This window comes from Panthera tigris, chromosome D3, assembly GCF_018350195.1.
Source record: "Panthera tigris isolate Pti1 chromosome D3, P.tigris_Pti1_mat1.1, whole genome shotgun sequence".
In the NCBI taxonomy this organism is placed as follows: Eukaryota; Metazoa; Chordata; class Mammalia; order Carnivora; family Felidae; genus Panthera; species Panthera tigris.
This window is the reverse complement of record NC_056671.1, coordinates 52,616,480-52,639,455: the sequence shown is the minus strand read 5'-3', so window position 1 is coordinate 52,639,455 and position 22,976 is coordinate 52,616,480. Positions and strand designations below refer to the sequence as shown.

Here is a 22,976-nt window from a genome sequence, read left to right as displayed (position 1 = left end):
AAGACAGTCTTCTCAACAAATGGTGTTGGGAAAAGGGGACAGCAACACGCAAAAGAATGAAACTGAACCACTTTCTTATACCATACACAAAAATAAATTCAAAATGGATTAAAGACTGAAATGTGAGATCTGAAACCATAATAATCCTAGAAGGGAGCACAGGCAGTAATTTCTCTTATATCAGCCATAGCAACTTTTTTCTAGATATGTCTCCTGATGCAAGGGAAATAAAGCAAAAATAAACTATTGGAACCACATCAAAATAAAAAGCTTCTGCACAGCAAAGGAAATAATCCACAAAACTAAAAGGCAACCTACCGAATGGGGGAAGATATTTTCAAATGACATATCTGATAAAGGGTTAGTATCCAAAATGTATAAAGAACTTATAAAACAACACCCAAAATACAAATAACTCCATTAAAAAAATGGGCAGAAAACATGAACAGACATTTCTCCAAAGAAGACATCCAGATGGCCAACAGACACATGAAAGGATGCTCAACATCACTCATCAGCAGGGAAATGCATATCAAAACCACAATGATATATCACCTCACACCTGGCAGAATAGCTAAAATCAAAACCCGAGAAAAAGCAAGTGTTGGCAAAGATGTGGAGAAAGGGGAATCCTCTGGCACTGTTGATGGGAATGCAAACTTGTGTGGCCACTGTTGGGGGGTTCCTCAAAAAGTTAAAAATAAAACTACCACACAATCCAGTGATTGTATTACTTGGCATTTACCCCCCAAATACAAAAGCACTAATTTAAAGGTATACAAGCACCCCTATGTTTATGGCAGCATTATTTACAATGCCCAAATTTGTGGAAGCAGCCCAAGTAGCCACTGAATGGATAAAGAAGAGTGATATATACAATGGGATATTATTCAGCCATAAAAAAGAATGAAATCTTGCCATTTGCAATGACAAGGACGGAGCTAGCAAGTACTATGCTAAGCAAAGTAAGTCAGTCAGAGAAAGACAAATACCATATGATCTCATTCATCTGTGGAATTTAATAAACAAAACAAAAGCACAAAGGAAAAAAAAGAGAGATAGTCCAAGAAACAGACTGGTAACTGTAGAGAACAAACTGCTAGTTACCAGAGCGAGGGAGGAGCGGGGAGATGGGTGAAATAGGGATTGGCGATTAAAGAGTACATTTATCACGATGAGCACTGAGTAATTTATAGAATTGCTGAATCACCATATTGTACACCTGAAACTAATATAACACTGTATGTTAACAACTGGGATTAAAATTAAAAAAAAAAAAACCACTTAAAAAACAAAATAAAACAAGAAAAAGCCACAAAACAATCTTCAAGACTGTTCTGGGAAATAATGATAAAAGCCATTACACTCATGAAAAATGTGCAGCACTAGTGAAGAAACCAAAATTATCTATGTTATTATATTAGATAAACATAAAATGCTGTAGTATACCACGGGATTAACCACCTCTTATGGCAGTAAGGTCATGTCCACATCCCAAAACAATAACAAATGGAAAAATTCACACTGCAATGCCACACAGTTTCCAAACTAAAGCCAAAGCAAGTGTAAACCATATTTTAATTTTGCTTTTTTTCTTATTTTACTCCTCACAGCTGATTGCCTTTGCCACAACTCCAGATGGATATACTCCAGAACTTCCACTGCCCCTGGTAATCAGAGTTGAGGATGAAAATGATAACTACCCAATTTTTACAGAAACAACTTACATATTTACAGTTCCTGAAAACTGCAGAGTTGGTGAGTACCTACCTTAACAATATACGGTAACTTAATGTTTTAATTCATAAGTTGAGTTTCATGGTGGCCATTGGGAGGCAGCATATCTTGCTGGCAAGAACAAGGCACTTGTCACTCAGACCTCTGTGGGTGGAATTTTACTCTGCCTTTCACTAGCTGTGACCCTGGGCAAACTTCCTAATTTTGACAAACCTTAGTTTTCTTATCTGTAAAATGGGTTATTGATATGCAAGATTGTTATGGAGATTAAATGATACATTATACACCTGGAATGCCAAGCATCGTACCTGAAAAATAGAGAAGTTATTCAGTATCTTATTTTGCCTTCCTGTGTGAGATAAAAGAAATACTTTTAAGAGAATGTACTCTAAAAAGGAGTCTTTAAGTAATTGAAGTCTTAGCCTTGAAGAGATCTACTGATATTCCATAGTGATTAAATGATTGACAATATTCTGAGCATAATCATAAAGGTCATTGAAAATCATGCGTTTTCTCAATCATATTAAAATGAACCATTTCAGCTGGAAGTCAGAATGCAATCTTTGAGTCTTCTAGAAAGATCTAACCGAACCAAGAATTTTGGACACATTTTTGACCATTTGATCCATTTAAGTGGAGACTTACAAATAGAAAGAGGTTAAAGAATAATTGGAATTCTTTAGTCTAGAAATACAAAGGCAATTGGAGGGGCATTGTCAACATTTATAAATTATACATTAAATACAGTAAATGCAGATACGGTCACCAAATTCCAAAATGTTCGAATGCTGGGATATTTACAAGAAATGATACTTCATATAGAAGACTGCAAATGTATGAATTATTACTCTGACATATAATTAAGCGGTCGAAAAGTTTTTTGAGTAGATGGAGAGGAGTGAAAAAAAGGGAAAGTTGAAAATGTAAAAGGTTTGTATACTGAAGAGGATTTTTCAACATGTAGGCTCGACCGTGGGCCAGGTATGTGCAACTGACAAAGATGAACCTGACACGATGCACACGCGTCTCAAGTACTCCATCATCGAGCAGTTGCCAGCGTCAGCCACGCTGTTTTCTATGCATCCGACGACAGGCGTGATCACCACGTCATCATCTCAGCTAGACAGAGAGGTAACATAAATACTGGCAGACAAAACCTGACTATCACATGGCCATTTAATCGTAGATCTCTGTCTAGCACCTGTAGATGTGTTTTTGAAAAAGCATGTCGTGAATCTAATTTTATAAAAGTCAGTATTTTAAGTGTGTTGATGGAGATCATTAACCTCGCAGTCTGCTAATTTTGAACTGCTAACTTGTTCTCTCTTGAAATGTATGTTTTACAAGGTCGACTGGCCTAATATAAACATAATTATAGGATAGTAGTACAAACAAGGCCAAATATGAGAAGTGAAACTTTTGAAAATGTTCGGAAATTTGTTATTTACAGATAACAATGCTTCTTTTTTTTGCCTGTGTCATCCCTTCTTCAACCATCTCATCTACGTTCTTCCCCTTATATAAATTATAAGAAAAGTTAATTTCTATCTCTTTGATCTCTAATTTACCATTTTCCATTGATTGCTTGAAATCCTTACTTGGGTGTTTCACAGGTACCTAAGATGCAATATACATATAAAATTGAACTCTTCTTTACATCTAAATATGCTCTTCTTCCAATGTTTTTGAGTTCAGGTGACATTAGTACACTTTTTTCCTGTTAATTTTTCTGTTGTCAGCTTGGATTCATGTCTTCAAAATTGTATGTGATGTCTTCTCTTGCTCCCTTGATCAAATCACTTTCCAAATCATGTTGATGTTACTTCCAAAATTATCTTCTAGTTATATTCTGTCCATTTCTGCTTCAACTATCCTAGTTTAATGAGTCATTCACTTGGTTATTCACTATTACTTCCTTCACCAAGTATTTATTCATCTGAATTCTTTTTTTTTTTTTTAGTTTGTTTTTGTTTGTTTTGAGAGAGAAATAAAGAGCAGGTGGGGAAGGGGCAGAGAGAGAGAGGGAGACAGAATCCCAAGCAGGCTTCTAGCTATTAGCACAGAGCCCAACACGAGGCTTGAACTCACTAACTGTGAGATTATGACCTGAGTTGAAATCAAGAATTGGACACTTGATGTTCTGAGCCACATAGGCTCCCCTATTCATCTGAATTCTTATAGTAGTTTATCTGGCCTACATACTACATTTATAATCCTTAATCTTAAAATATAATAAATACCTGTTTGTCAGGTATATCTTTGATTCCTGAAAACTTCGTACCAGATTCATTTCTTCTTCCTCTTTTGTTTTCTCATGGATTAGAACAGTGGCCCTTAAATTTTCTGGTCTCAGGATGAATAAATGTTATTGAGGATTCCCAAGATCTTTTGTTTAGTGGGTTATATTTATTGATACTTACTCCGTTAGTATTTAAAGCTGTCAAAAGTTTAAGATATTTATTTATGTACCCATTTAAAAAATCATAAATATATTACATGTTAACATAAATAACATTTTTATAAAAGATAATTTTCCAAAACAGTAAATAATCTGCTGGGAAGACTGACATTATAATGCATTTTTCCAAGTCTCTTTAATACCTGGCTTAGCATAAGACTGGTGGATTCTCATATCTCTTTCTGCATTTGGTTTATTATAATATGTAGCTTTAGCTAAAGTATATAAAGAAAATCCAACATGATATGAAGTTAGAAAGGAGAGGAGTATTTTAATAGTTATTTCAGATCATTATGGCTACTCTTCTTTAATACTACACCAAAACTTGACAGGTTTGGTTTCATAAATATTTCATCAGTTTTTGGATTTTGTTTTTTTTTTTGCAGTGTGCCTTATCAATGAGTTTTGTACTTTGTTACATTAAAATCCATTTGTCTATCTTATACTGTGAGTGGATAGTTTACCCATGTATGATTTTGTAACATCATGTGTTGACCATTTGGAAAATAGTGGTTCACTGAGTTATGCAGATCCTCCTTCCATATATTGATACATTTCATATACCATATAGGAAAAAGTCACCTTCTCACCTCCACTGATACACATTGGTCAATACAGGCTTTCTGGAATTCTCATTCTTGCTTGAAAACCCCAATTTATCATTGGTAACATAGTTGTTTTCCTTGAAGTGACAGATTCACTTTATGTATGACAAATTGTCTTCTAACACTAGTCTAAACGACTGTCGGTGTCTTTCATGTCAAAAATGGTATTTTATTTAAAAAACCCACACAATAGCTAATTCAGTTCATAAACAATCACACAGGTACTTCCCTTGAGAAGAACATCATACTATGTTATGTAGAAGAAATGCTTTATGCATATCTCCCCTTTCTTCACTAGACTATGGGTTGAAATTTAAGAAAATTTAGTAAAATTCTTCTTTTTTTTACTGCATCTACAAAGACATTCCCTAGTGAAATTGTATTTTATTAAAATTTTATTTTATTGTTTATAAATTCATTTATTTTTACTGTGAGTGCGTGACAGTGAAGAAAGCAGTATAATCTGCAGAATAAACGAATGAGTGAATTACTGCTGCAGCTCTATAAATTATACAGATTCTTCATGGAATTTGTGTGCTCAGGAAAAGCAAATTATAAACTAAATCCTCTTTGACCATCAAATCTTAAATAGATCCTTCTATAAGTCAGTTGAAAACACAGGACTAATGAAGGAGTCTGGGAGTGTTTTCACCCACGAATGTTTTAGAGACACTTATTAATGCCAGGATTCCAGCTTTCATCTGTTGCCTTCAACCACTTAAGCGCTTTACACATCACATTTGTCTTCCATCTCAAGATATCACAAGTTAATATTTAGGTCCCAAACTTCATTTCTTCCTTTGCTTTATCAGCCAGTTGATTGTTTTCAATAAACCTCAGTTCACTACAAACAAAATATGCATTCTCTCCTGCAAGTACACTAGCATGAGTTTTTAAATGAGGCCAGTATTTTTAACTCTATCTATATGATTGATTATGAGAGAAGAGTAAATCAGGAAAATTACATGTGTAAAAAGCATAGAGATAGAGAACTTTTAGTTTTATTTTAGGCAATACACACAGACGAGAAAGTTCAAGAAGTGATGGAATTAAGAGGAGAGTAAACATTCTTGGTGGAAGGTTAGGCTGGTTTTTTACGTATTATTTTGTCTTATGAAAAGAGTTGAGGGGCATCTGGGTGGCTCAGTCCGTTAAGCATCCGACTCCGGCTCAGGTCATGATCTCGCAGTTTGTGAGTTCAAGCCCCACGTTGGGCTCTGTGCTGACAGCGCAAAGCCTGGAGCTGGCTTCAGAAATCTGTGTGTGTGTCTCTCTCTCTCTGCCCCTCCCCTGCTCATGCTCTGTCTCTGTCTCTCAAAAAATAAATAAATGTTAAAAAAAAATTAAAAAAAAAAAGAGTTGAATTATGTAAGAAGGGTATTAGTATTATCATTTTATAGAAGAGAAAACTTAGTTAAAAAGACTTTTCCAGGGGGGCCTGGGTGGCTCAGTCGGTTGAGTGTCCGACTTCGGCTCAGGTTATGACCTCATGGCTCGTTCGTGAGTTCGAGCTTTGCGTCGGGCTCTGTGCTGACAGTTCAGAGCCTGGAACATGTTTCGGATTCTGTGTCTCCCTGTCTCTCTCTGCCCCTTCCCTGTTCGTGCTCTGTCTCTCAAAAATAAATAAACATGAAAAAAATGTTTTAAATGACTTTTCCAACTGCCAGAGAGATTACATTTGTTACTTTAGAGTTAGGAATAGAACCCAAGACTTCTAAAGTTCATCCAGAAGGCATTATTATTAGAGTTGCTTTTAATCCTTTCATGCTTCAGTACTTAAGATAAATGAAACCATTATGAGAAGAAACACATTTTTCTTAAACTCTAAGTGAACGTTCTTCAATCCCTGATGAATAGAAAGCCCTAAGAACCAGATTCCATTTTCCATAGAGAGAAAAAATTATAGTTCTGGATCTTTTTACAAATGTAAATATTTAAAATCTACCTTTTTTATATGAGGATATCTCACCTAATTATTACAAGACTGGTATGAGAGTCACTGCTATGTATTTTTCAGCTTAAAAATGTACTTTGGAAAAGAGATAAAGATTTTGATTAACTACTAGGCAATTTTAAAATGTGCTATGGCTGTATCTTCTCTTTCTGGTGAGTAAAACTAAAACCAGTTCTTCTATATTCTATGAGTAGCACTTTAAATTTGAGAGACTAGTGGCACCTGGTGGCTCAGTTGGTTAAGTGTCTAACTCTTGATTTTGGCTCAGGTCATGATCTCACAGTTCATGAGTTTGAGCCCCACATTGGGCTCTGCACTTACAGCATGGAACCTGCTTGGGATTCTCTCTCTCTGCCCCTCTCCTGCTCACTCTTGCTGTCTCCCTCTCAAAATAAATGAATAACAACTTTAAATAAATAAAAATAAATTTAAGAAACTACTCTATTTTAATAAATTAATAGAAAAATACGGGTGTCAGGAAATTATTCTTTTGCTAGTACATGAAAACTATGAAATTTAAGTGTTCTTCTTAAATTTTTAATGCAAGAAAATTTACAGAGTGTAAATTAGGATTTCATTTATAATGTTGCTTTTGCATAATAATTAAATTCTTTCCTTTCAGCTAATTGATAAATACCAGCTGAAAATAAAAGTCCAGGATATGGATGGTCAATATTTTGGTTTGCAGACAACTTCAACTTGCATCATTAATGTTGAAGATGTAAATGACAACTTGCCAACATTCACCCGTACTTCTGTAAGTACATGATAGTAATAAAAGAAAAATGTATGACCCAGTGTTAATTGGTAAACATGCATACCTCTCTCCATGCTGCATGATTTCAAATGCAGTATCCCCAGTCACGTGACAGTAACCCGGACTCAGGGTTTAAAATCATGTGACCATAGTCCTTGGAAATTAGAAGAACTGAGTTTACTTCCCACTGTGCTCTATGGGTTACAGTAACTAATTAAGCCTTTTTTTGTTGTTTTTTATTATTTTAGTATGTGACATCAGTGGAAGAAAATAGAGTTGATGTGGAAATCTTACGTGTTACCGTTGAAGATAAGGATTTAATAAATACTGCTAATTGGAGAGCCAATTATACCATTTTAAAGGGCAATGAAAATGGGAATTTTAAAATTGTAACAGATCCCAGAACCAATGAAGGAGTTCTGTATGTGGTTAAGGTAAGAATAAATTAGTAAATTAGTTATTTGTAGCTTATAATATCATAGATTAGCATACTAGGGTTTAATGAGAAGAAGAGAATTCTGGTAAATATACGAATAATGTAGATATATAGGTAAATGTAAATGTTCTCCATGTCTATAATGGGATGGATATATTCAATTTGGGAAACCTTTTATAAAGGCATGATTTTTAAAATAATATATATATATATGTGTATATATATATATGTGTGTGTATATATATATATGTGTGTATATACATGTACATATGGTCAATAGTATCCACTTTATAACCAACATCTCTTAACAGTTCAAATACTGGCACAGCTTTGATGCCCACGGGGGCCAAGTTTGGGGCCAAACTTTCCTGGCCCATTCTTTCTGTAGCTGGGTCAGGGAGACTCCACTTATTTACTGAATTTCCCAAATGGTGAGTCATTCCTGGTAAGACCCACAGGGAGAGCGTTTGTAGATCTGTTCATCTATATCTAGCATACATTACAACCTTAGCTTCTTGGTTAAGAATGGAAATCGTCAACCATTCAAAGATCCGGATACTTGTAAAACCTCTTTCTAATACTATTCTGCAACATCTCAGAAGACCTCACTGCTATTTCCAGAGCCAGTTAGCCCATAAAGCCACCTGGGCTCCATTTGTTTTGGACACAGTCCTAGTCTTCATTGTGCTGTATCTTTATCTAGAATGTGATTCTATCCTGGGTCCGTGTAGTTTCCCTTTTTGTACATTTTCACAAAGAGGATGAATCAAGTGACGAATTCTTTCTTCTTACCATGATGAAAATTAGCTGCAGTTTTGTGGGTTAATTTCTGTATTTCAAAGAGTAAAGAAATGTCCTTTGAATCTTACCTCTTTCCTCACCTAACCCCTACCCTAATCCTTGGTATTCTAAGAAAGAATCTTATCTCTGTGAAGTCTTAACACCTGACAAAATCTCTGTCTTGTAGGGAATGGCTTTACCCATTCCCATTATAACTAATATCAGGCAAGATAAAATAAAAACGTTCCAGTAAATTTGGTACTACCAGTGTTTTTTAGAAAGTACCTGGGATGGAAGAGCTAACAAAAGACAGTGTAATGTCCATGAGCTTTCCAGTTTCTTCTCTGTCCTCTCTGAAAAACATTTTAGAAAATTTGACCCATAGTTTCTACCCCAAACCAGGTACAAATAATTTTACTCATGTCAGAATGGTAGGATAAGTTGTCCCAAAAATGAATGGAGCAGAAAATAACTATTGGTTAGGTTATGGAGTTCCTAACATCTCAAGTGTTAACCTCACATACTTTTTGCAATCAGTATCAGGACTCTGATATTACTTGCAGTTGAAGAACAGTTTTTGTTTGTTTTGTGTTGCTGGTTTTGTCCACCCAAATACTGAATCAGTTGAAGGATTCTCCTCTTCCAACCACCACCTCGTTTCTGAGTCTATGTTTAATATTGTCAGGACTATTCCTGGCACGAGTTATGTATGGCACTTAGCATGGCCAAACGTTAAACGTCTTGATCTGATTTTCAACACACTTGCTTTTGTAGCCACTGAATTATGAAGAAAGACAACAGGTGAACCTACAAATTGGAGTAGTTAATGAAGCTCCGTATTCTAAAGAGGCTAGTTCACGATCAGTCATGAGCACAGCAACAGTTACAGTTAATGTAAAAAATCAGGATGAGGGCCCCGAGTGTAGCCCTGCAGTGCAAACCGTTCAAATTAGAGAAAATGCGCCACCGGGAACAAAGAGCGATGGATATAAAGCATATGACCCCGAGACGAAAAGTAGCAGTGGCATAAGGTATCTTCTTTTAGTTAACTCCAAATTTACCATGTTTTTAAAATTCATAACTTGTTTTGATGCCAGAATTATAATTTGGCCTATGACCCATTTTGTCATTTTAATTTATCATTATTAACAGGTATAAGAAATTAACTGATCCAAAAGGGTGGGTGACAGTAGATGAAAACTCAGGATCAATCACCACTTTCAGAAGCCTGGATAGAGAGACAGAGACCATCAGAGGTGGTGCATATAATATTACAATCCTTGCATCAGGCAAAGGTAAGAACTTTGTTTTTAATCCTGCTACATCAATTCTCACCTACTTACATCCTCAGTGTTTAAGCCAACAGTATAGATTTTTAAATCAGCTGCATATATTTTCAAAATGTATTTCTCCCCCAAAAGACAGAGAGCAAGTGAGAAGTTTGCTGTAACTTATTAATTCATGTCTGCTTTCTAATAACCCCCCCCCCGTTTTGTGTAATTATAAAATAACTTAGTTATAGAAATACTGGAAACCGTGGCTTATTGAAAGTAAACAATAATTGAACATTGAGAAAGTTACTTTGGTAACATTACCTTCAATTTATCTAGTCATCTCTTTTTAAAATATTCACTGTGGAAAGAAAATTCATTGTAGGGAGAACATACTTACTGCCCCATAGTGCATTCCTGGAAAACGGTTCTGTCTTTTTACAAGAAACTATCAACATACTTGAGGGTTAGAATTCTGATTAAGGACATTATATAAAAGTAATCATAGATACGATTAATAGTATACTATAAAATTAGAAAGACAAATTTTGTGAATCCATAAAACCATATGAAATGTAAAATGTTCTGTGAGTCCTACCAAACTGAGGGAAGTATGAGCACAGTGGTTATATATGAGACCCATTTAGTACATGTTATACGTTTGACCTTTGTGCATCCATAAACCAAATATGCCAGCTCCAGTAAACATAAGTTATTACACTTTGGTTTACAAAGTTGGAACTTAGAAGTGACTTTGAAAGATGTTTTAGGTATTTCAGTCCTCTCTAAATTAATGAGAGATGGTTCATATCCATTGGCTGAATTGGAAAGGTTGTAATTATTATTAATTTAACTTTGATTAATTGAAGATTGCCCTTTAAGGCCTCAGCTTCCTTTGTCCCGTTGTCAGGACCTGCTTTTTGGTCAAAGGCAAGTGAAAAAGAAGAATGATATGAAAATCAAATCTGTTCTTTTTACATTTTTTTTTTTTAATGTTTATTTTTGAGAGAGAGAGAGAGACAGAGCCCAACCAGGAGAGGGGTAGAGAGAGAGGGAGACACAGAATCCGAAGCAGGCTCCAGGTTCTGAGCTGTCAGCACAGAGGCTGACGTGGGGCTCAAACCCACGAACCGTGAAATCATGACCTAAGCTGAAGTCGGATGCTTAACTGACTGAGCCAGTTAGGCACCCCTATTCTTTTTACATTTTAAGTAGCACTTGGCAAATGGTTTGTTGATAGATAAGATAAAACTACTATCTGGGATTAGACATTTGGGATATAATTTTATTCTACATTCTCCTTTGTTGCAGAAGAGATTAAATAATTGAGAGATCAAATATGTGTATGGAGTTTAGATGAGTTAATCATCACTGCAGAATAGAATAAATGTGTAGTGGGGCCTTTCCCATTCATTTCTATTGAAGAGGGTAGGGGATAAATAATTTTACGTCTATTCCTTGAACTGAGATTCTACAAAAGGATGTTTTTTGTGTGTTTTTGTTTGTACCTTTTTCTAAAATCTATACTAGCTAATTTCATTTGCCCGCCCCCCCCCCCCCGCCACCCCAGCTGCTTCCTAATGAAAGAGTCTCTTTCGTGAGTGAGCACTGACCTCTGGGTCCATTCTCACTTCCCACCCTCCTGCTTCTCTACAGCACTTACTTCCTCTTTCTGAAACTCTCTTGCAACGCTTCTGTGTATAAATTGTTCCACACACTCCTCTATCATCCATATGTTTTCTGGTACCACCTTCCACTCTCCTGAACATAGCTATTTCTTCAGTTGGCGTTCAATTTCTCTTCTTCTCAGTATCTTCTCAAATTTAGCTCTCCTGGCAGTGTCACTTAAGTATCTCCTCCATATAGCTCAGTTTTAGGTTTCTATGTTTGTTGTATTATTCGCGCTTTGGGGAGGAGCGTGCTTTCAAAAAATGTTTGAAACATTTACCAGGAGGGTGCCATGCACAAAAATCACAAAACCATGGCTTTGCATGACTTCATATTTGGAATTAGTACTTACTTATATAGAATTGCTTTGACATTAGGTGACCATTGCATGCATACGCTCCAATGAATAAGGGGATTATTTATTTAATCAACAGATGAATAATGGCTGTGAGACACTGAATTAGATGTCTAAGATCTTTGGTTTACATATTGTACACCAATATGAATGACAGTGTGCAAAAAAACGGAGTGTATTGAACAACTCCAAACGTTTAATGGAAGGAAATTCAGGCATTCAGCACAGTAGTAGAAGAGCAAACACGGAAGAGTTTCAACTTTCAAAGACAATGCAATTAGATTCAGTCAGTAAGCTGTGTGCTTTCAACTCAGTGTGTGGACTCAAATGGAAAAGAAGTGTTCAAGACCACCAGCAGTCCCAATTTCCAGAGAGAGCCAGAAAACAGCACATAGCGTGAGAACAAGAGATTGTGAGAAGTGAAATTATTCTGCCCTGAGAAAAGTATGTCAGGTAGATGAAATACGCATCTCCTTGCTTCCTTTGTCTCCCTCTTCTTCTCCCTCTTTGTTTAGTTGTCCAAAATGAGAGATAGTTGCATTGTTTCTTGGCAGCTTGTTTCTTCTCTCGTCATCTCATTTCTTCTCTCCTGGTTCCCCGTTTCTTCTTGCTGGTGCATGTCCTTTACTAGTCCGTCCAATGGTGTGGTATGGGTGTTAAATCCTGCCTGACTTGCTCTGAAAAATATCATTCTTATGCTTGACTTGATAATTTGACTTGGTTTAACATTTTGAATTAACTCCTTCTTTTCCTCAACACTGTGCAGGTCATACTCCATTATCTTGTGGCATCTCTTGTTGCTGATCTTTATCCTACTGTCAATCTCACTATTGTCCCTTTGTGGATAGTATGTCTAGATAACTTTTATAGTTCCTTAGGTTGCATTCTATAGTTTCAATACAACATTTATGGTGTGAATGTATTTTTATTTATCTAGCATGGTACATCATGTTTTTCTTTAATTATGGGATATTCTCAGCAATTATGTATTTAAATACTGCTTCCCCGACGTTCTAGTTATTCTCTTCTTCTAGAATCCCTATGAGAGGAATGTTGCTGTTTTATTTCTACTGGAATTTAAGCTATAATTTCATTGTTGTTTAAGTAGTTGCCCTTTTTATGTCTTTGAAGATACTAAACATAACATGTTTCAAAGATGTCTTGTGTAGGGTGAATCAATCTTCTGATGGATGATTTTGGTTTTCCTTTTAGCATTAATCCTGCTCATTCTTGAATTTTAACTTGCAAGCTTCTATCACGTGGGAGGTGTTCAGTTGTCTCTCTGTTGTTGGTTTCTCCATCCTTCCCGCTTCACCCCATAGGAGTCTTAGAGTTGCCCCCACCTTGTCCTTTGCTGTGCCCCACGTTTCAGAACCAGTTCTCCTGGCCTTTGAAGACACTGCAAGTATCATAGGTCCTGTTGCCTGGGTTGAAGTTGTGACTGTAGGGCTGTGCCCCATCTTCCAGCTCTCCTAGGTTGGCAGTTTTATCTAAGGCACGGCCCCAGGCAGCAGGCAACACAGGTTTGCTCCCCTCTTCTCCCTGCTTGATATCCAAGCCCTTCTTATTAAATGGAAGAAAGAATAAGTGGTTTAGAGACAGAAGTCCTGGATTTGTGTTCAGCTTCGGGCTTCACAACTGTGTTACTGGTTTGTGGCCTGGACACATGCTCACTTCCTCTTTGAATCCCCTAGGTTGTTTGCCAGCACAGTGCCCTGTACAAAGTGGTTATTCAGTAAGTTTTTATTAAATATATATAGACAGATGAGGGGTGCCTGGGTGGCTCAGTCCGTTATGCGTCCAACTCTTGGTTTCTTGTCAGGTCATGATCTCATAGTTCGTGGGTTCACGCCCCAAGTTAGGCTCGTGCTGACACCGAGGGGCCTGCTTGGGATTCTCTCTCCTTCTCTCTCTGCCCCTTCCCTGCTCGTTCTCTTGTTCTCTCTCAAAACAAATAAATAAGCATAAAAAGTAAAATAAATATATAGATAGATGCATTCCTTAGGCTACAGCCACTCTGATTAGTTTGGTTTGCAAGTGATTTTCTGCTTCTGGAGTCTTTCGTCCTTCAAATGGTCCTATGTACTATGTTGTTCTAATCTTCCATATCCACAATCTTACCTTTCAGTTCCCCTGCTCCAAAACCTTACTCACTTCCTAGATGTATATTAAACTCCAGGCTCCTTAGAATGGCTTTCAAGGACCTTGGCTCTTCTCTGAGGTTTTGAACTCCAACCAATTTGCCTTCCCCTTCATTATGTCTAGAAGATGGATGTGCATGTTATGCTTTCCCACCTTCCTGAATGTCCTTGTGCTTTTAAGTATACCAGAAATGCCCTTGTTCATCCTCTTTTCTCCTTTTTAAAAATCAGTCAAAACTAACCTCTATAACAGTTTCCATCTCAGTTGCATGGATAGTGAATGGATGACAAATCTAAATAGTTATTATCTCTCCAACCCATCCAAAAGTGACAATTTTTTTTTTAACATTCCTTAAGGGCACAGCTTTGCGCTTGTCATTGATATGTCACAAGTGCCAAATTCACATTTAAAACTTTTTTTTTCCAATGTAGAATTTCCTAGTTAAAACTCAGAACATTAAAATGTTCTATTTTTATATCCAATTTTCTAGATGGGAGAACGTGTACTGGGACGCTGGGAATTATACTTGAAGACATGAACGATAATGGCCCAGTTATCCCAAAGCAGACAGTGGTCATCTGCAAAACCGTCATGTCATCTGCAGACATCTCTGCAGTGGATCCTGACGATCCTATAAATGGCCCACCCTTTGACTTCAGTTTGGAGAGTGTTCCTGATGCAGGCATAGAAAGAATGTGGAGACTGACAAAAATTAATGGTACGTATTACTAAACATGACTTTGTCCTTTTCAGCATCCGGATGTCTAAAATATTTTTTTCTTGATGCAACATGAGAATAATCACCGTGTGGGAACCACCAATAAAAGAAGGAAAGTTCCTCCATTCCGGTGTGGTGGGAAGTAGGACTCAAACTCAGGAACCATGAGACCATGACCTGAACCAAAATCAAGAGCCGGTTGCTTAACTGACTGAGCCACCCAGGTGCCCCTCTTGCACCGTTTCTAATCTCTCCTGTGTCAAGATTCTGTTAGGGGCTGTGTGAGTCCCCATTCCCCTCCCCTGTACATATCCCGCCTTAGCCTGGGTCTAATGCCATCACTTCCTGACTTGCTGACCTCTCCTCCACATAGATTCTTCACTCACTAATGGTTTCCTAGGTCGTAAGGGGATCACCATATGTTGCAGGTCTGTTCCCTAGGAAGTGAACTCTGAGACAAGAGTTTCTCAGGCAGAGTATTAATAAGGAATTTGCTTGGCATCAGTAGATGTGAAAGGAAGGAAAGCAGAATTGGGCAGAGAAAAGCCAAGCTGCAGCCCAAGTCAAAGGACAGCTGTAGTTAACCCCACAGGGAGTCTGAGTTAATGGCCCTTCAGGGGGCCCCAAGTTGAGCCTCTCTACTCTTTCATGGCTCAGTCAGTGGAGCGGGTGCCTTGAGGGGCGTGACTTTTGGCAAAATGGCACAGACATTGAAGAAGCTTATGGCCTCCCCAAACAGCTGGGACAATGCGAGGACAGTATGTCCCTGAGTGCAGGGAATCTGGGTATGCGTCACAGTGTCCACTCTGCTGTCCCTTGTCTCTGCACTGTATTGACCTCTGACCTTTTCTCGTCTTTTGTTTTCTAGTTGGGATTCTCCCCCAACTTAGTTCCTAGTCTGTACTTCTGACTTTCCCCATGAGAGGATCTATGGTGGATAAGAATGGCAAAATGGAGGGGCCTCTCCATGCCAGCTGCCTCACTCACTCCATCGGCTCTTCACTCTGCGGTGCTCTCGGCATCTCCTGACTGTACTGCCCACGGGCCCTGATGGCCTGGTCGCCCCCCACTTCAGCGTTCATGGTTCAAGATCTGCCATAAACAGAGGGTTTGCCCTTATGGTGTCCTTGAATGGTTTTCAACCCCATGCTTCCAATGAATATTCCTCTATTTCTTTTATGACAAATTAAAAAACAAAAGTTGTGAGCCAAGGGAAGGGAAATAGGAAGAGGGAAGTAAAACAAGGACACATAGAAGCTACGGCGACAAGTTAAGACCCGACTGTGTCCCGAATCCTGCTCTGTGGACAGGCAGCATTTTCAGTCTTTCTAAAAACAGTATTCTGGTGTGTGTGTATGTGTGTAAGGTTATCAACTATTCTTTTCTTGGGAACAACTAACCTTATTTTTAGATTTTGTTCTTTCTACTGATTTGGTGTCATAATATCATTTCTTTTTAGATAATGTGGAGCGAGATGGTAATTTTTTTTTTTTAATATTCCTACTTCATACAGTAAAACAGTGACAGGATTATGTTGCTCAAAGCTTTGTTACTTTAAAGTTTTACTATCTGTGAAGTAACCCAAAGTCTGGGAAACACCAAATCAAGAAGAACATATCCTAAAGAGGCTTTGAAGTCAGATAGGCTGTGTTAAATGCTGGCTCCACTGTTTATTAGTGACATAAATATGACCATGCTATTTATTCTCTTTGGGCCTTAATTTACTCATATGTAAAGTGGGATTATTTGAGGGAGTCAACAGGATAATGAATGCATCAGACCATGGCACATTATGCACCATCAATTTTGGTTTTGTTAATCTTAGTATTATTTCCTACACATAAACTTACCAAGTTAACCATGCTTTCTTTTATTTGGTTTTCTTTTTTAAAATGTTTATTTATTTTTGAGAGAGAGAGGGAGCTAGTGGGAGAGGGGCAGAGAGAGGGAGACACAGAATCGAAAGCGGGCTCCACGCTGACAGCAGAGAGTCCGTTGCGAGGCTTAAACTCACAAGCTAGGAGATCGTGACCTGAGCTGAAGTTGGACGCTCAACCGACTGAGCCACCCAGGCGCACACCATCCTTTCCTTTATAATAGACTTATTCACTGATTTCTTTACCCAAACATCCAAATTTATATTTACAGCTTCAAACACCTTAAAAATCAATGGAATTGTCACACTGCAGGGGGATTATTCTTGGACATGTGCATGTGGTGTTTACGTTCAGGATAATATTATATCTTTGGATATGTGCTTAAGACTCAACTGGATTTTGACGTGGATATTTTCCACCCTTGACCTAAAAGCAAATACATGGTCCTATAGGACCATGAGATGCTGTAGCAGCAGGACCGCTCATGCCTGCTGGTATGTTCAAGGTCAGCCACGTTCTAAGTTGTCAGAATCAGTCTCTGACAGTAAGTCACAACTGTGTAATACTGTTTGGCACAATATATGCAAACAAAGTAAGGAGAAATGTCCAGAATTTCAGACTGTTACTCTATGATGAATCGTGTATAAATGAAAATTGCACTGTAAGTTTCTCTTAAAAATTTTTAAAGTGGTGATAAAGACCGATGTCTTAACAAGCCTATTACTTGTGATTGGAAAAGGTTTGTTTATGGATGGAAAAATATATTATTCCAAAAGCCAAAAGACATTTCTATAAGACACAGCAGGGATAAAGTTTTCTTTGCGGTATGTTTACCATCGAGGTAGATGAGAACTCCTCAGTCCGTTCCCATTCACGATCCTGTGCCGGCTGTGCCCTCCCATCAGGAAGATCCATTTGTGGAGAAATTTGGTGAACATCCTAACATAGGAGGCATTTGTGACATTCTATATCACTCGGTTTTATTTTCTTTCAGATACAGCAGCTCGTCTTTTCTATAAGAACGACCTTCCATTTGGACCATATCAAGTACCTGTCAGAGTTAGAGACAGACATGGCCTGTCAGTCGTCACTCCATTAAAAGTTATACTATGTGACTGTGTTACTGAAAATGATTGCGCACTTCGCACAGACCCAAGGACTGGCAACGGAGAAGTGAGGCTTGGAAAATGGGCCATCCTTGCGATACTGCTGGGCATAGCATTGCTCTTTTGTAAGTCCCTGCATGAACTCAAATAAGAGCCTCTGAAATAACTTTCAGGACTCATTCTTCAAGTCAACACTGCTCTCTGTAGCTGGCCACTTGAAGATAGTTCTATTTCAATTTAGCACAACATATTTAACTTATATATTGCAACTAGTGTTCTCTCAGCACAGACCTAAAATTCAGCGCAAAAATACAGCCCTTATAGCATGTCTTCGCGGCATCTCTGGTTAGGGCGGACTTGCCAATTGCCTACGATTTCACCATAGGCCATCGTGTGTATGTTTTCTGGAAAGCTGTCTTCATATTAGTCATCCTAAATTCGTAACTTCACATTGTTTTATGATAAACGGAAGCAATTTCTCTCATCCTCCAGGTATCCTATTTACCTTAGTCTGTGGGGCTACCGGGACAGCTAAACAGCCCAAAGCGTTTCCCGATGATTTAGCCCAGCAGAACCTCATCGTGTCAAACACTGAAGCTCCTGGAGATGACAAAATGGTAAGTAGTTTGTCTTTCTAAAATAAACACAAAGGACAAACTGGCCTAACCAACTAGAATTCTCTTTCTGGGACAAGTTCTTTTGCAGTCGGGTACCTTACAATATATAAAATTCCATTGTTCCTGTGGAAGTAGATAAAATTAGGTTGGTTCTCATGATGCTATGTGATATTTCACTGTGGTCATAGGGTGTTACTTCACACTAAAAATCCTTCAGCCTGTTATTATTATTCCTACTTGAAGTGTTTCATGATTTCAACTTTAGATCTTTTTTATGTATTGAAACTGCTGTTTGTGCTGTAAAAATATTTCATTTAATTATTCACAGATCATCAGCATAATTATTTTAAGTTTTTTTTTTTTTTTTTTTTTTTTTCCTGGCAGCAGCAATAAAATGACTACAAGCTTTGATCTGTGTGGGAAGAACTTTAATGGAGTCTTTCCGGTGCTAATGTGGGTTAGAAAGAAGCCTGAGGTCAAATTTATGATCCAGCAGTGCTAGCCAGTGACTACAGAGATCCAGCTTCGGTTTCTGGCCTAGTATGTGGATGAGGAACATGTAAATTTTCTACAAAAAGCATAATGATGATAAGAACAGGACAGATTTAGAAAACTTTAAAAAGTGTAAAACGTGTAAAAAAAAATAAAATAAAACAAAACTTAGCGTTTCCTACAAAAACAAACCATGGAAAATTAGTGGCCAGAGAAGCATCTCTGCTGGTTTATTTTTATTTATTGAGATTGCAAGGATTTTATTTTTAATTAATTAATTAATTATTTTTAGGGGCGCCTGGGTGGCTCAGTCGGTTAAGCGGCCGACTTTGGCTCAGGTCGTGATCTCGCAGTCCATGAGTTCGAGCCCCGTGTCGGGCTCTGTGCTGACAGCTCAGAGCCTGGAGGCTGTTTCAGATTCTGTGTCTCCCTCCCTCTCCCTGTTCATGCTTTGTCTCTCCCTGTCTCAAAAATAAATAAAACGTTAAAAAAAATTTTTTTTAATTAATTATTTTTAAGGAGAGAGAGTACACACAAGCAGGAAGGGTGGGAGAGGCAGAGGGAAAGAATCTTGAGCAGGCTGCACACCCAGCATGGAGCATGACACGGGGCTTGATCTCATAACCCTGAGATTATGACCTGAGCCAAAATCAAGAGTCAAAAGCTCAACCGACCGAGCCACAAAAGGCACCCCAAGATTGCAAGGATTTATTATTCCAGCCAAGATGTTTATGGCAACTTTATTTCTATATTTTTGTTCTAGTTGAGGGGAACTAGATTAGACATTGAATAAAAATACCAATCGGGGAGCCTGGGTGGCTCATTGGGTTAAGCATCCAATTTTGGCTCAGGTCATCATCTCATGGTTCATGGCTTCAAGCCCCACATCAGGCTCTCTGCTATCAGTGTGAAGTCTGCTTCAGATCCTCTGTCCCCCTCGCTCTGGGCCTCTGCCCTATTCTCTTTCTCTCTAAAAAATAGATTAAAAAAATTTTTTTAAATTAAAAAAAAAATACTGATCATGTGTTGTAGACTCTGGGTCTGGAGTTCTCAGGCAGAGAGTGGACGCAGGATTAAAATGCAAGAGAGGCTAATGTTCGGGAGGAAACAAGAGCCCCAAGTAAGGGTCCTTGCTCCATTTTTATTAGGATCAGAAGGCATACAAGTGTGATGGACGTGTGCGAAGAGACGATGAAACCACGAACGTTAACTCATGTGTGTGAAGGAAAGGGGGTTTTGGTGTTAGGGGTCTGGCTCCAGGCAGGTGGTTATTGCTGGCATGCCCGAGGCCCTGAGTCTGTTTATCTTAGCCTGCCTAGGGACTAAAACAGTGAGATCCTGCTACCTCAGGGTCAACAAGGCATCTTTCTTTTGCTAATTAGCTTATTCCCCACAATCATCATTTCTGTTTCTGCTCTAGGCAGGTGAAGGGAATGAATTTAAACCCAGCAGGGTAAATACATGTGAGACATTGATAACGGAATCCTGATTTTGAGGCTTGAGATGTTGGAAGGATTTAATAAGTGACGTTGTACAATACTCTAAGAAGTTTTCAGAGGAGGAATATACATTAAGCTTTCTGATTTGTCTCAAGGATAGACCACTTGACAGTTGGCGATTTCCAGGACACTGCATGAAGTCCTGGGGTTACGATAGTCAGGTGGTCAGGATAGCCAAGACAGATTTAGTTCCTGCCCTCAGAGAGCTTACCTTATAACACAAGAATTTATAACATTATTTACGTTCCGTTGTGGTGGTGGTTGTTCTTCTCTGTACTTCCCCAATGCCAACTGTTTCCGTTTCAGTGTTCCACGAATGGCTTCACAACCCATACCGTGGGCAGTTCGGCTCAGGGAATTTGTGGCACCTTGGGATCAGGAGTGAAAAATGGAGGCCAGGAGACCATTGAAATGGTGAAAGGCGGACACCAGACCCTGGAATCGTGCCGGGGGACGGGGCATCATCACACCCTGGATTCCTGCAGGGGAGGACACGTGGAGACGGACAACTGCAGATACACATACTCCGAGTGGCATAATTTCACCCAGCCCCGCCTTGGTGAAGTGAGTTTCCCTCGGTGTCCTAAGAATTGATTTTGATATCTTTTCAGCGTTCTGAATTGTTACAATTTAGTGGCCTCACCTTCATTTTCAATTAATTATTGATCTACTTAATTGGAAAGTTGTTTTTCCTCAATTTTGATTTAATAATGCTCCGATATTAAGTGGATATTTACTTTTCCTCTCATTTTGTTTGGTTTTTAGTTCTTACTGAAATAATGTTAGATGATATTTACTTACTTACTTACTGGACAGGAAATGTCTTATTTATTTGGTAGAAGAACAATTGAAAAGAATCTTTATCCCAGGTTATGTGATTTTATTTTTAAAATACAAAAGTTATCTGTGTGATGACATTCAAATTATTTTTTTTCCCATGACTTTGTGTTAATATTTCCCATGTGATAAATCGTATCTTAGAAACCAAAAGTGTGCTACGAGGCAATTATAGCCTTATGGTCAGTAAGCCTATCTGGAAAGATCTGAGCCCACCACCATTTGGGTTCAGTTTAATGGGATTTTGCATTTCACGCTAGACATGATTATGTAACGTGAACCCTAGGATACTTGCTGCCACATATGTGATTTTTAGAAACATGCTGTAGAGTGAATTTATAGAGTGATTTATGATACAGACCAATCATGTGCATTTTTTATATGTAGGAATCCATTAGAGGACACACTCTGGTTAAAAATTAAACAATGAAAGGTAAATCAAAGCAATTATTTTTATGTTAGTAAGTTTTGGTGTTTAAAATAATAATAATAAAATATATTGTGTTTCTCCCCTGGCAGAAGGTGCAACTGTGTGATCAGGATGACAATCATAAGCATGCTCAAGACTACGTCCTTACGTATAACTATGAAGGAAAAGGATCAGTGGCTGGTTCTATAGGTTGCTGCAGTGAACGACAAGAAGAAGATGGGCTTGAATTTTTGGATCATTTGGAACCCAAATTTAGGACACTAGCAGAAGCGTGCATAAGGAGATGAGTGGATTCTAATAAGTCTACAAAAGCCAGTGGCTTTATCTGTTCCCCAGCCCCCCACGAGCCCCCACTTTTTTAAATACAAGCCAGGATTTTTTAAAAATAGAAGATGCAATGTTTTGGGTTTTCCCCTTCTTTATTTTGATGAGATCTCTTTAGCCAAATGCATATTTACAGAAAAATGCTGTAAATAAGTATACAAAGTACCCAATTTTTACATAGTTATAAATTAGTTGTCTTCCATCCAAGGAGATCTACAGGTAGAAAAATTAAGGAAGTCCACATTATTGTTTACATTTGGGTATAATGTCAATAGCCAACTTACAGTGCAATAAAATGTAATTAATTCAAGTATATATCATAAGCTACTTGAAATATAACCTAATAGAAAATTTCAGAGAACTTGCTTTAGCATTATATTCATTTACCTAATTAATGAATTGTGTGGTGCTTAAAAACTGTTGCTGTCCTGAACATTATGAAGTGTGTATATTGCATTCTTGATAATGTTTTATTCTCACAGCATTACCTTTCTCAAGGTAAAGGGAGAGTCCCAACCAGGCATTGACTGTTAATACAATTCCATTCTGGTGGACTTTAGTTTCTAGGTTGTATTCTATACAAAATCCTGAACTGAATCTAAATTTCTCTGTTACCAACCTTGTCAGGAAAATTTAGTTTTAAAAACTGCTCTAAGAATGTATTTTTATTTCTGCAAGGCCTTGGTCTTTGGTCTCTCTCTCTCTGTCTCTCCCCCTTTCCCTCTGTGTCTGTTTCTCTCTCTCTACTTCTCTTTCTCTTCTCTTTATTTTTTAAATTTCTACTTGGGTTGGAGAGTCTAAATATTTTAAAAAGCCATCTCTCTTCTTTTATAAAGCGAGTTATTCTGTTTTTGTTTTATGTAAGTGTATTATTCTCTGTTTTTCTCGAAATTAATGTCATGTTGATGTTATT

At 37.9% G+C, this 22,976-nt stretch overlaps 1 protein-coding gene across 1 annotated transcript in view; it reads left to right on the top strand.

The window, feature by feature from the left end:
- The window catches only part of DSC2 (desmocollin 2), a 35,989-nt gene extending 13,234 nt beyond the window's left edge, over positions 1 to 22,755 (top strand). Inside the window, exons 6-16 of the mRNA XM_042961975.1 lie at positions 1,614 to 1,758; positions 2,702 to 2,868; positions 7,377 to 7,511; positions 7,760 to 7,945; positions 9,502 to 9,758; positions 9,880 to 10,022; positions 14,654 to 14,881; positions 17,753 to 17,989; positions 18,357 to 18,481; positions 20,779 to 21,036; positions 21,829 to 22,755. Coding sequence (XP_042817909.1) covers positions 1,614 to 1,758; positions 2,702 to 2,868; positions 7,377 to 7,511; positions 7,760 to 7,945; positions 9,502 to 9,758; positions 9,880 to 10,022; positions 14,654 to 14,881; positions 17,753 to 17,989; positions 18,357 to 18,481; positions 20,779 to 21,036; positions 21,829 to 22,026 — 2,079 coding nt within the window. The 3' untranslated portion in view covers positions 22,027 to 22,755. The remainder of the gene's footprint in view (positions 1 to 1,613; positions 1,759 to 2,701; positions 2,869 to 7,376; positions 7,512 to 7,759; positions 7,946 to 9,501; positions 9,759 to 9,879; positions 10,023 to 14,653; positions 14,882 to 17,752; positions 17,990 to 18,356; positions 18,482 to 20,778; positions 21,037 to 21,828) is intronic.
- The last annotated feature ends 221 nt before the right edge of the window (positions 22,756 to 22,976 follow it).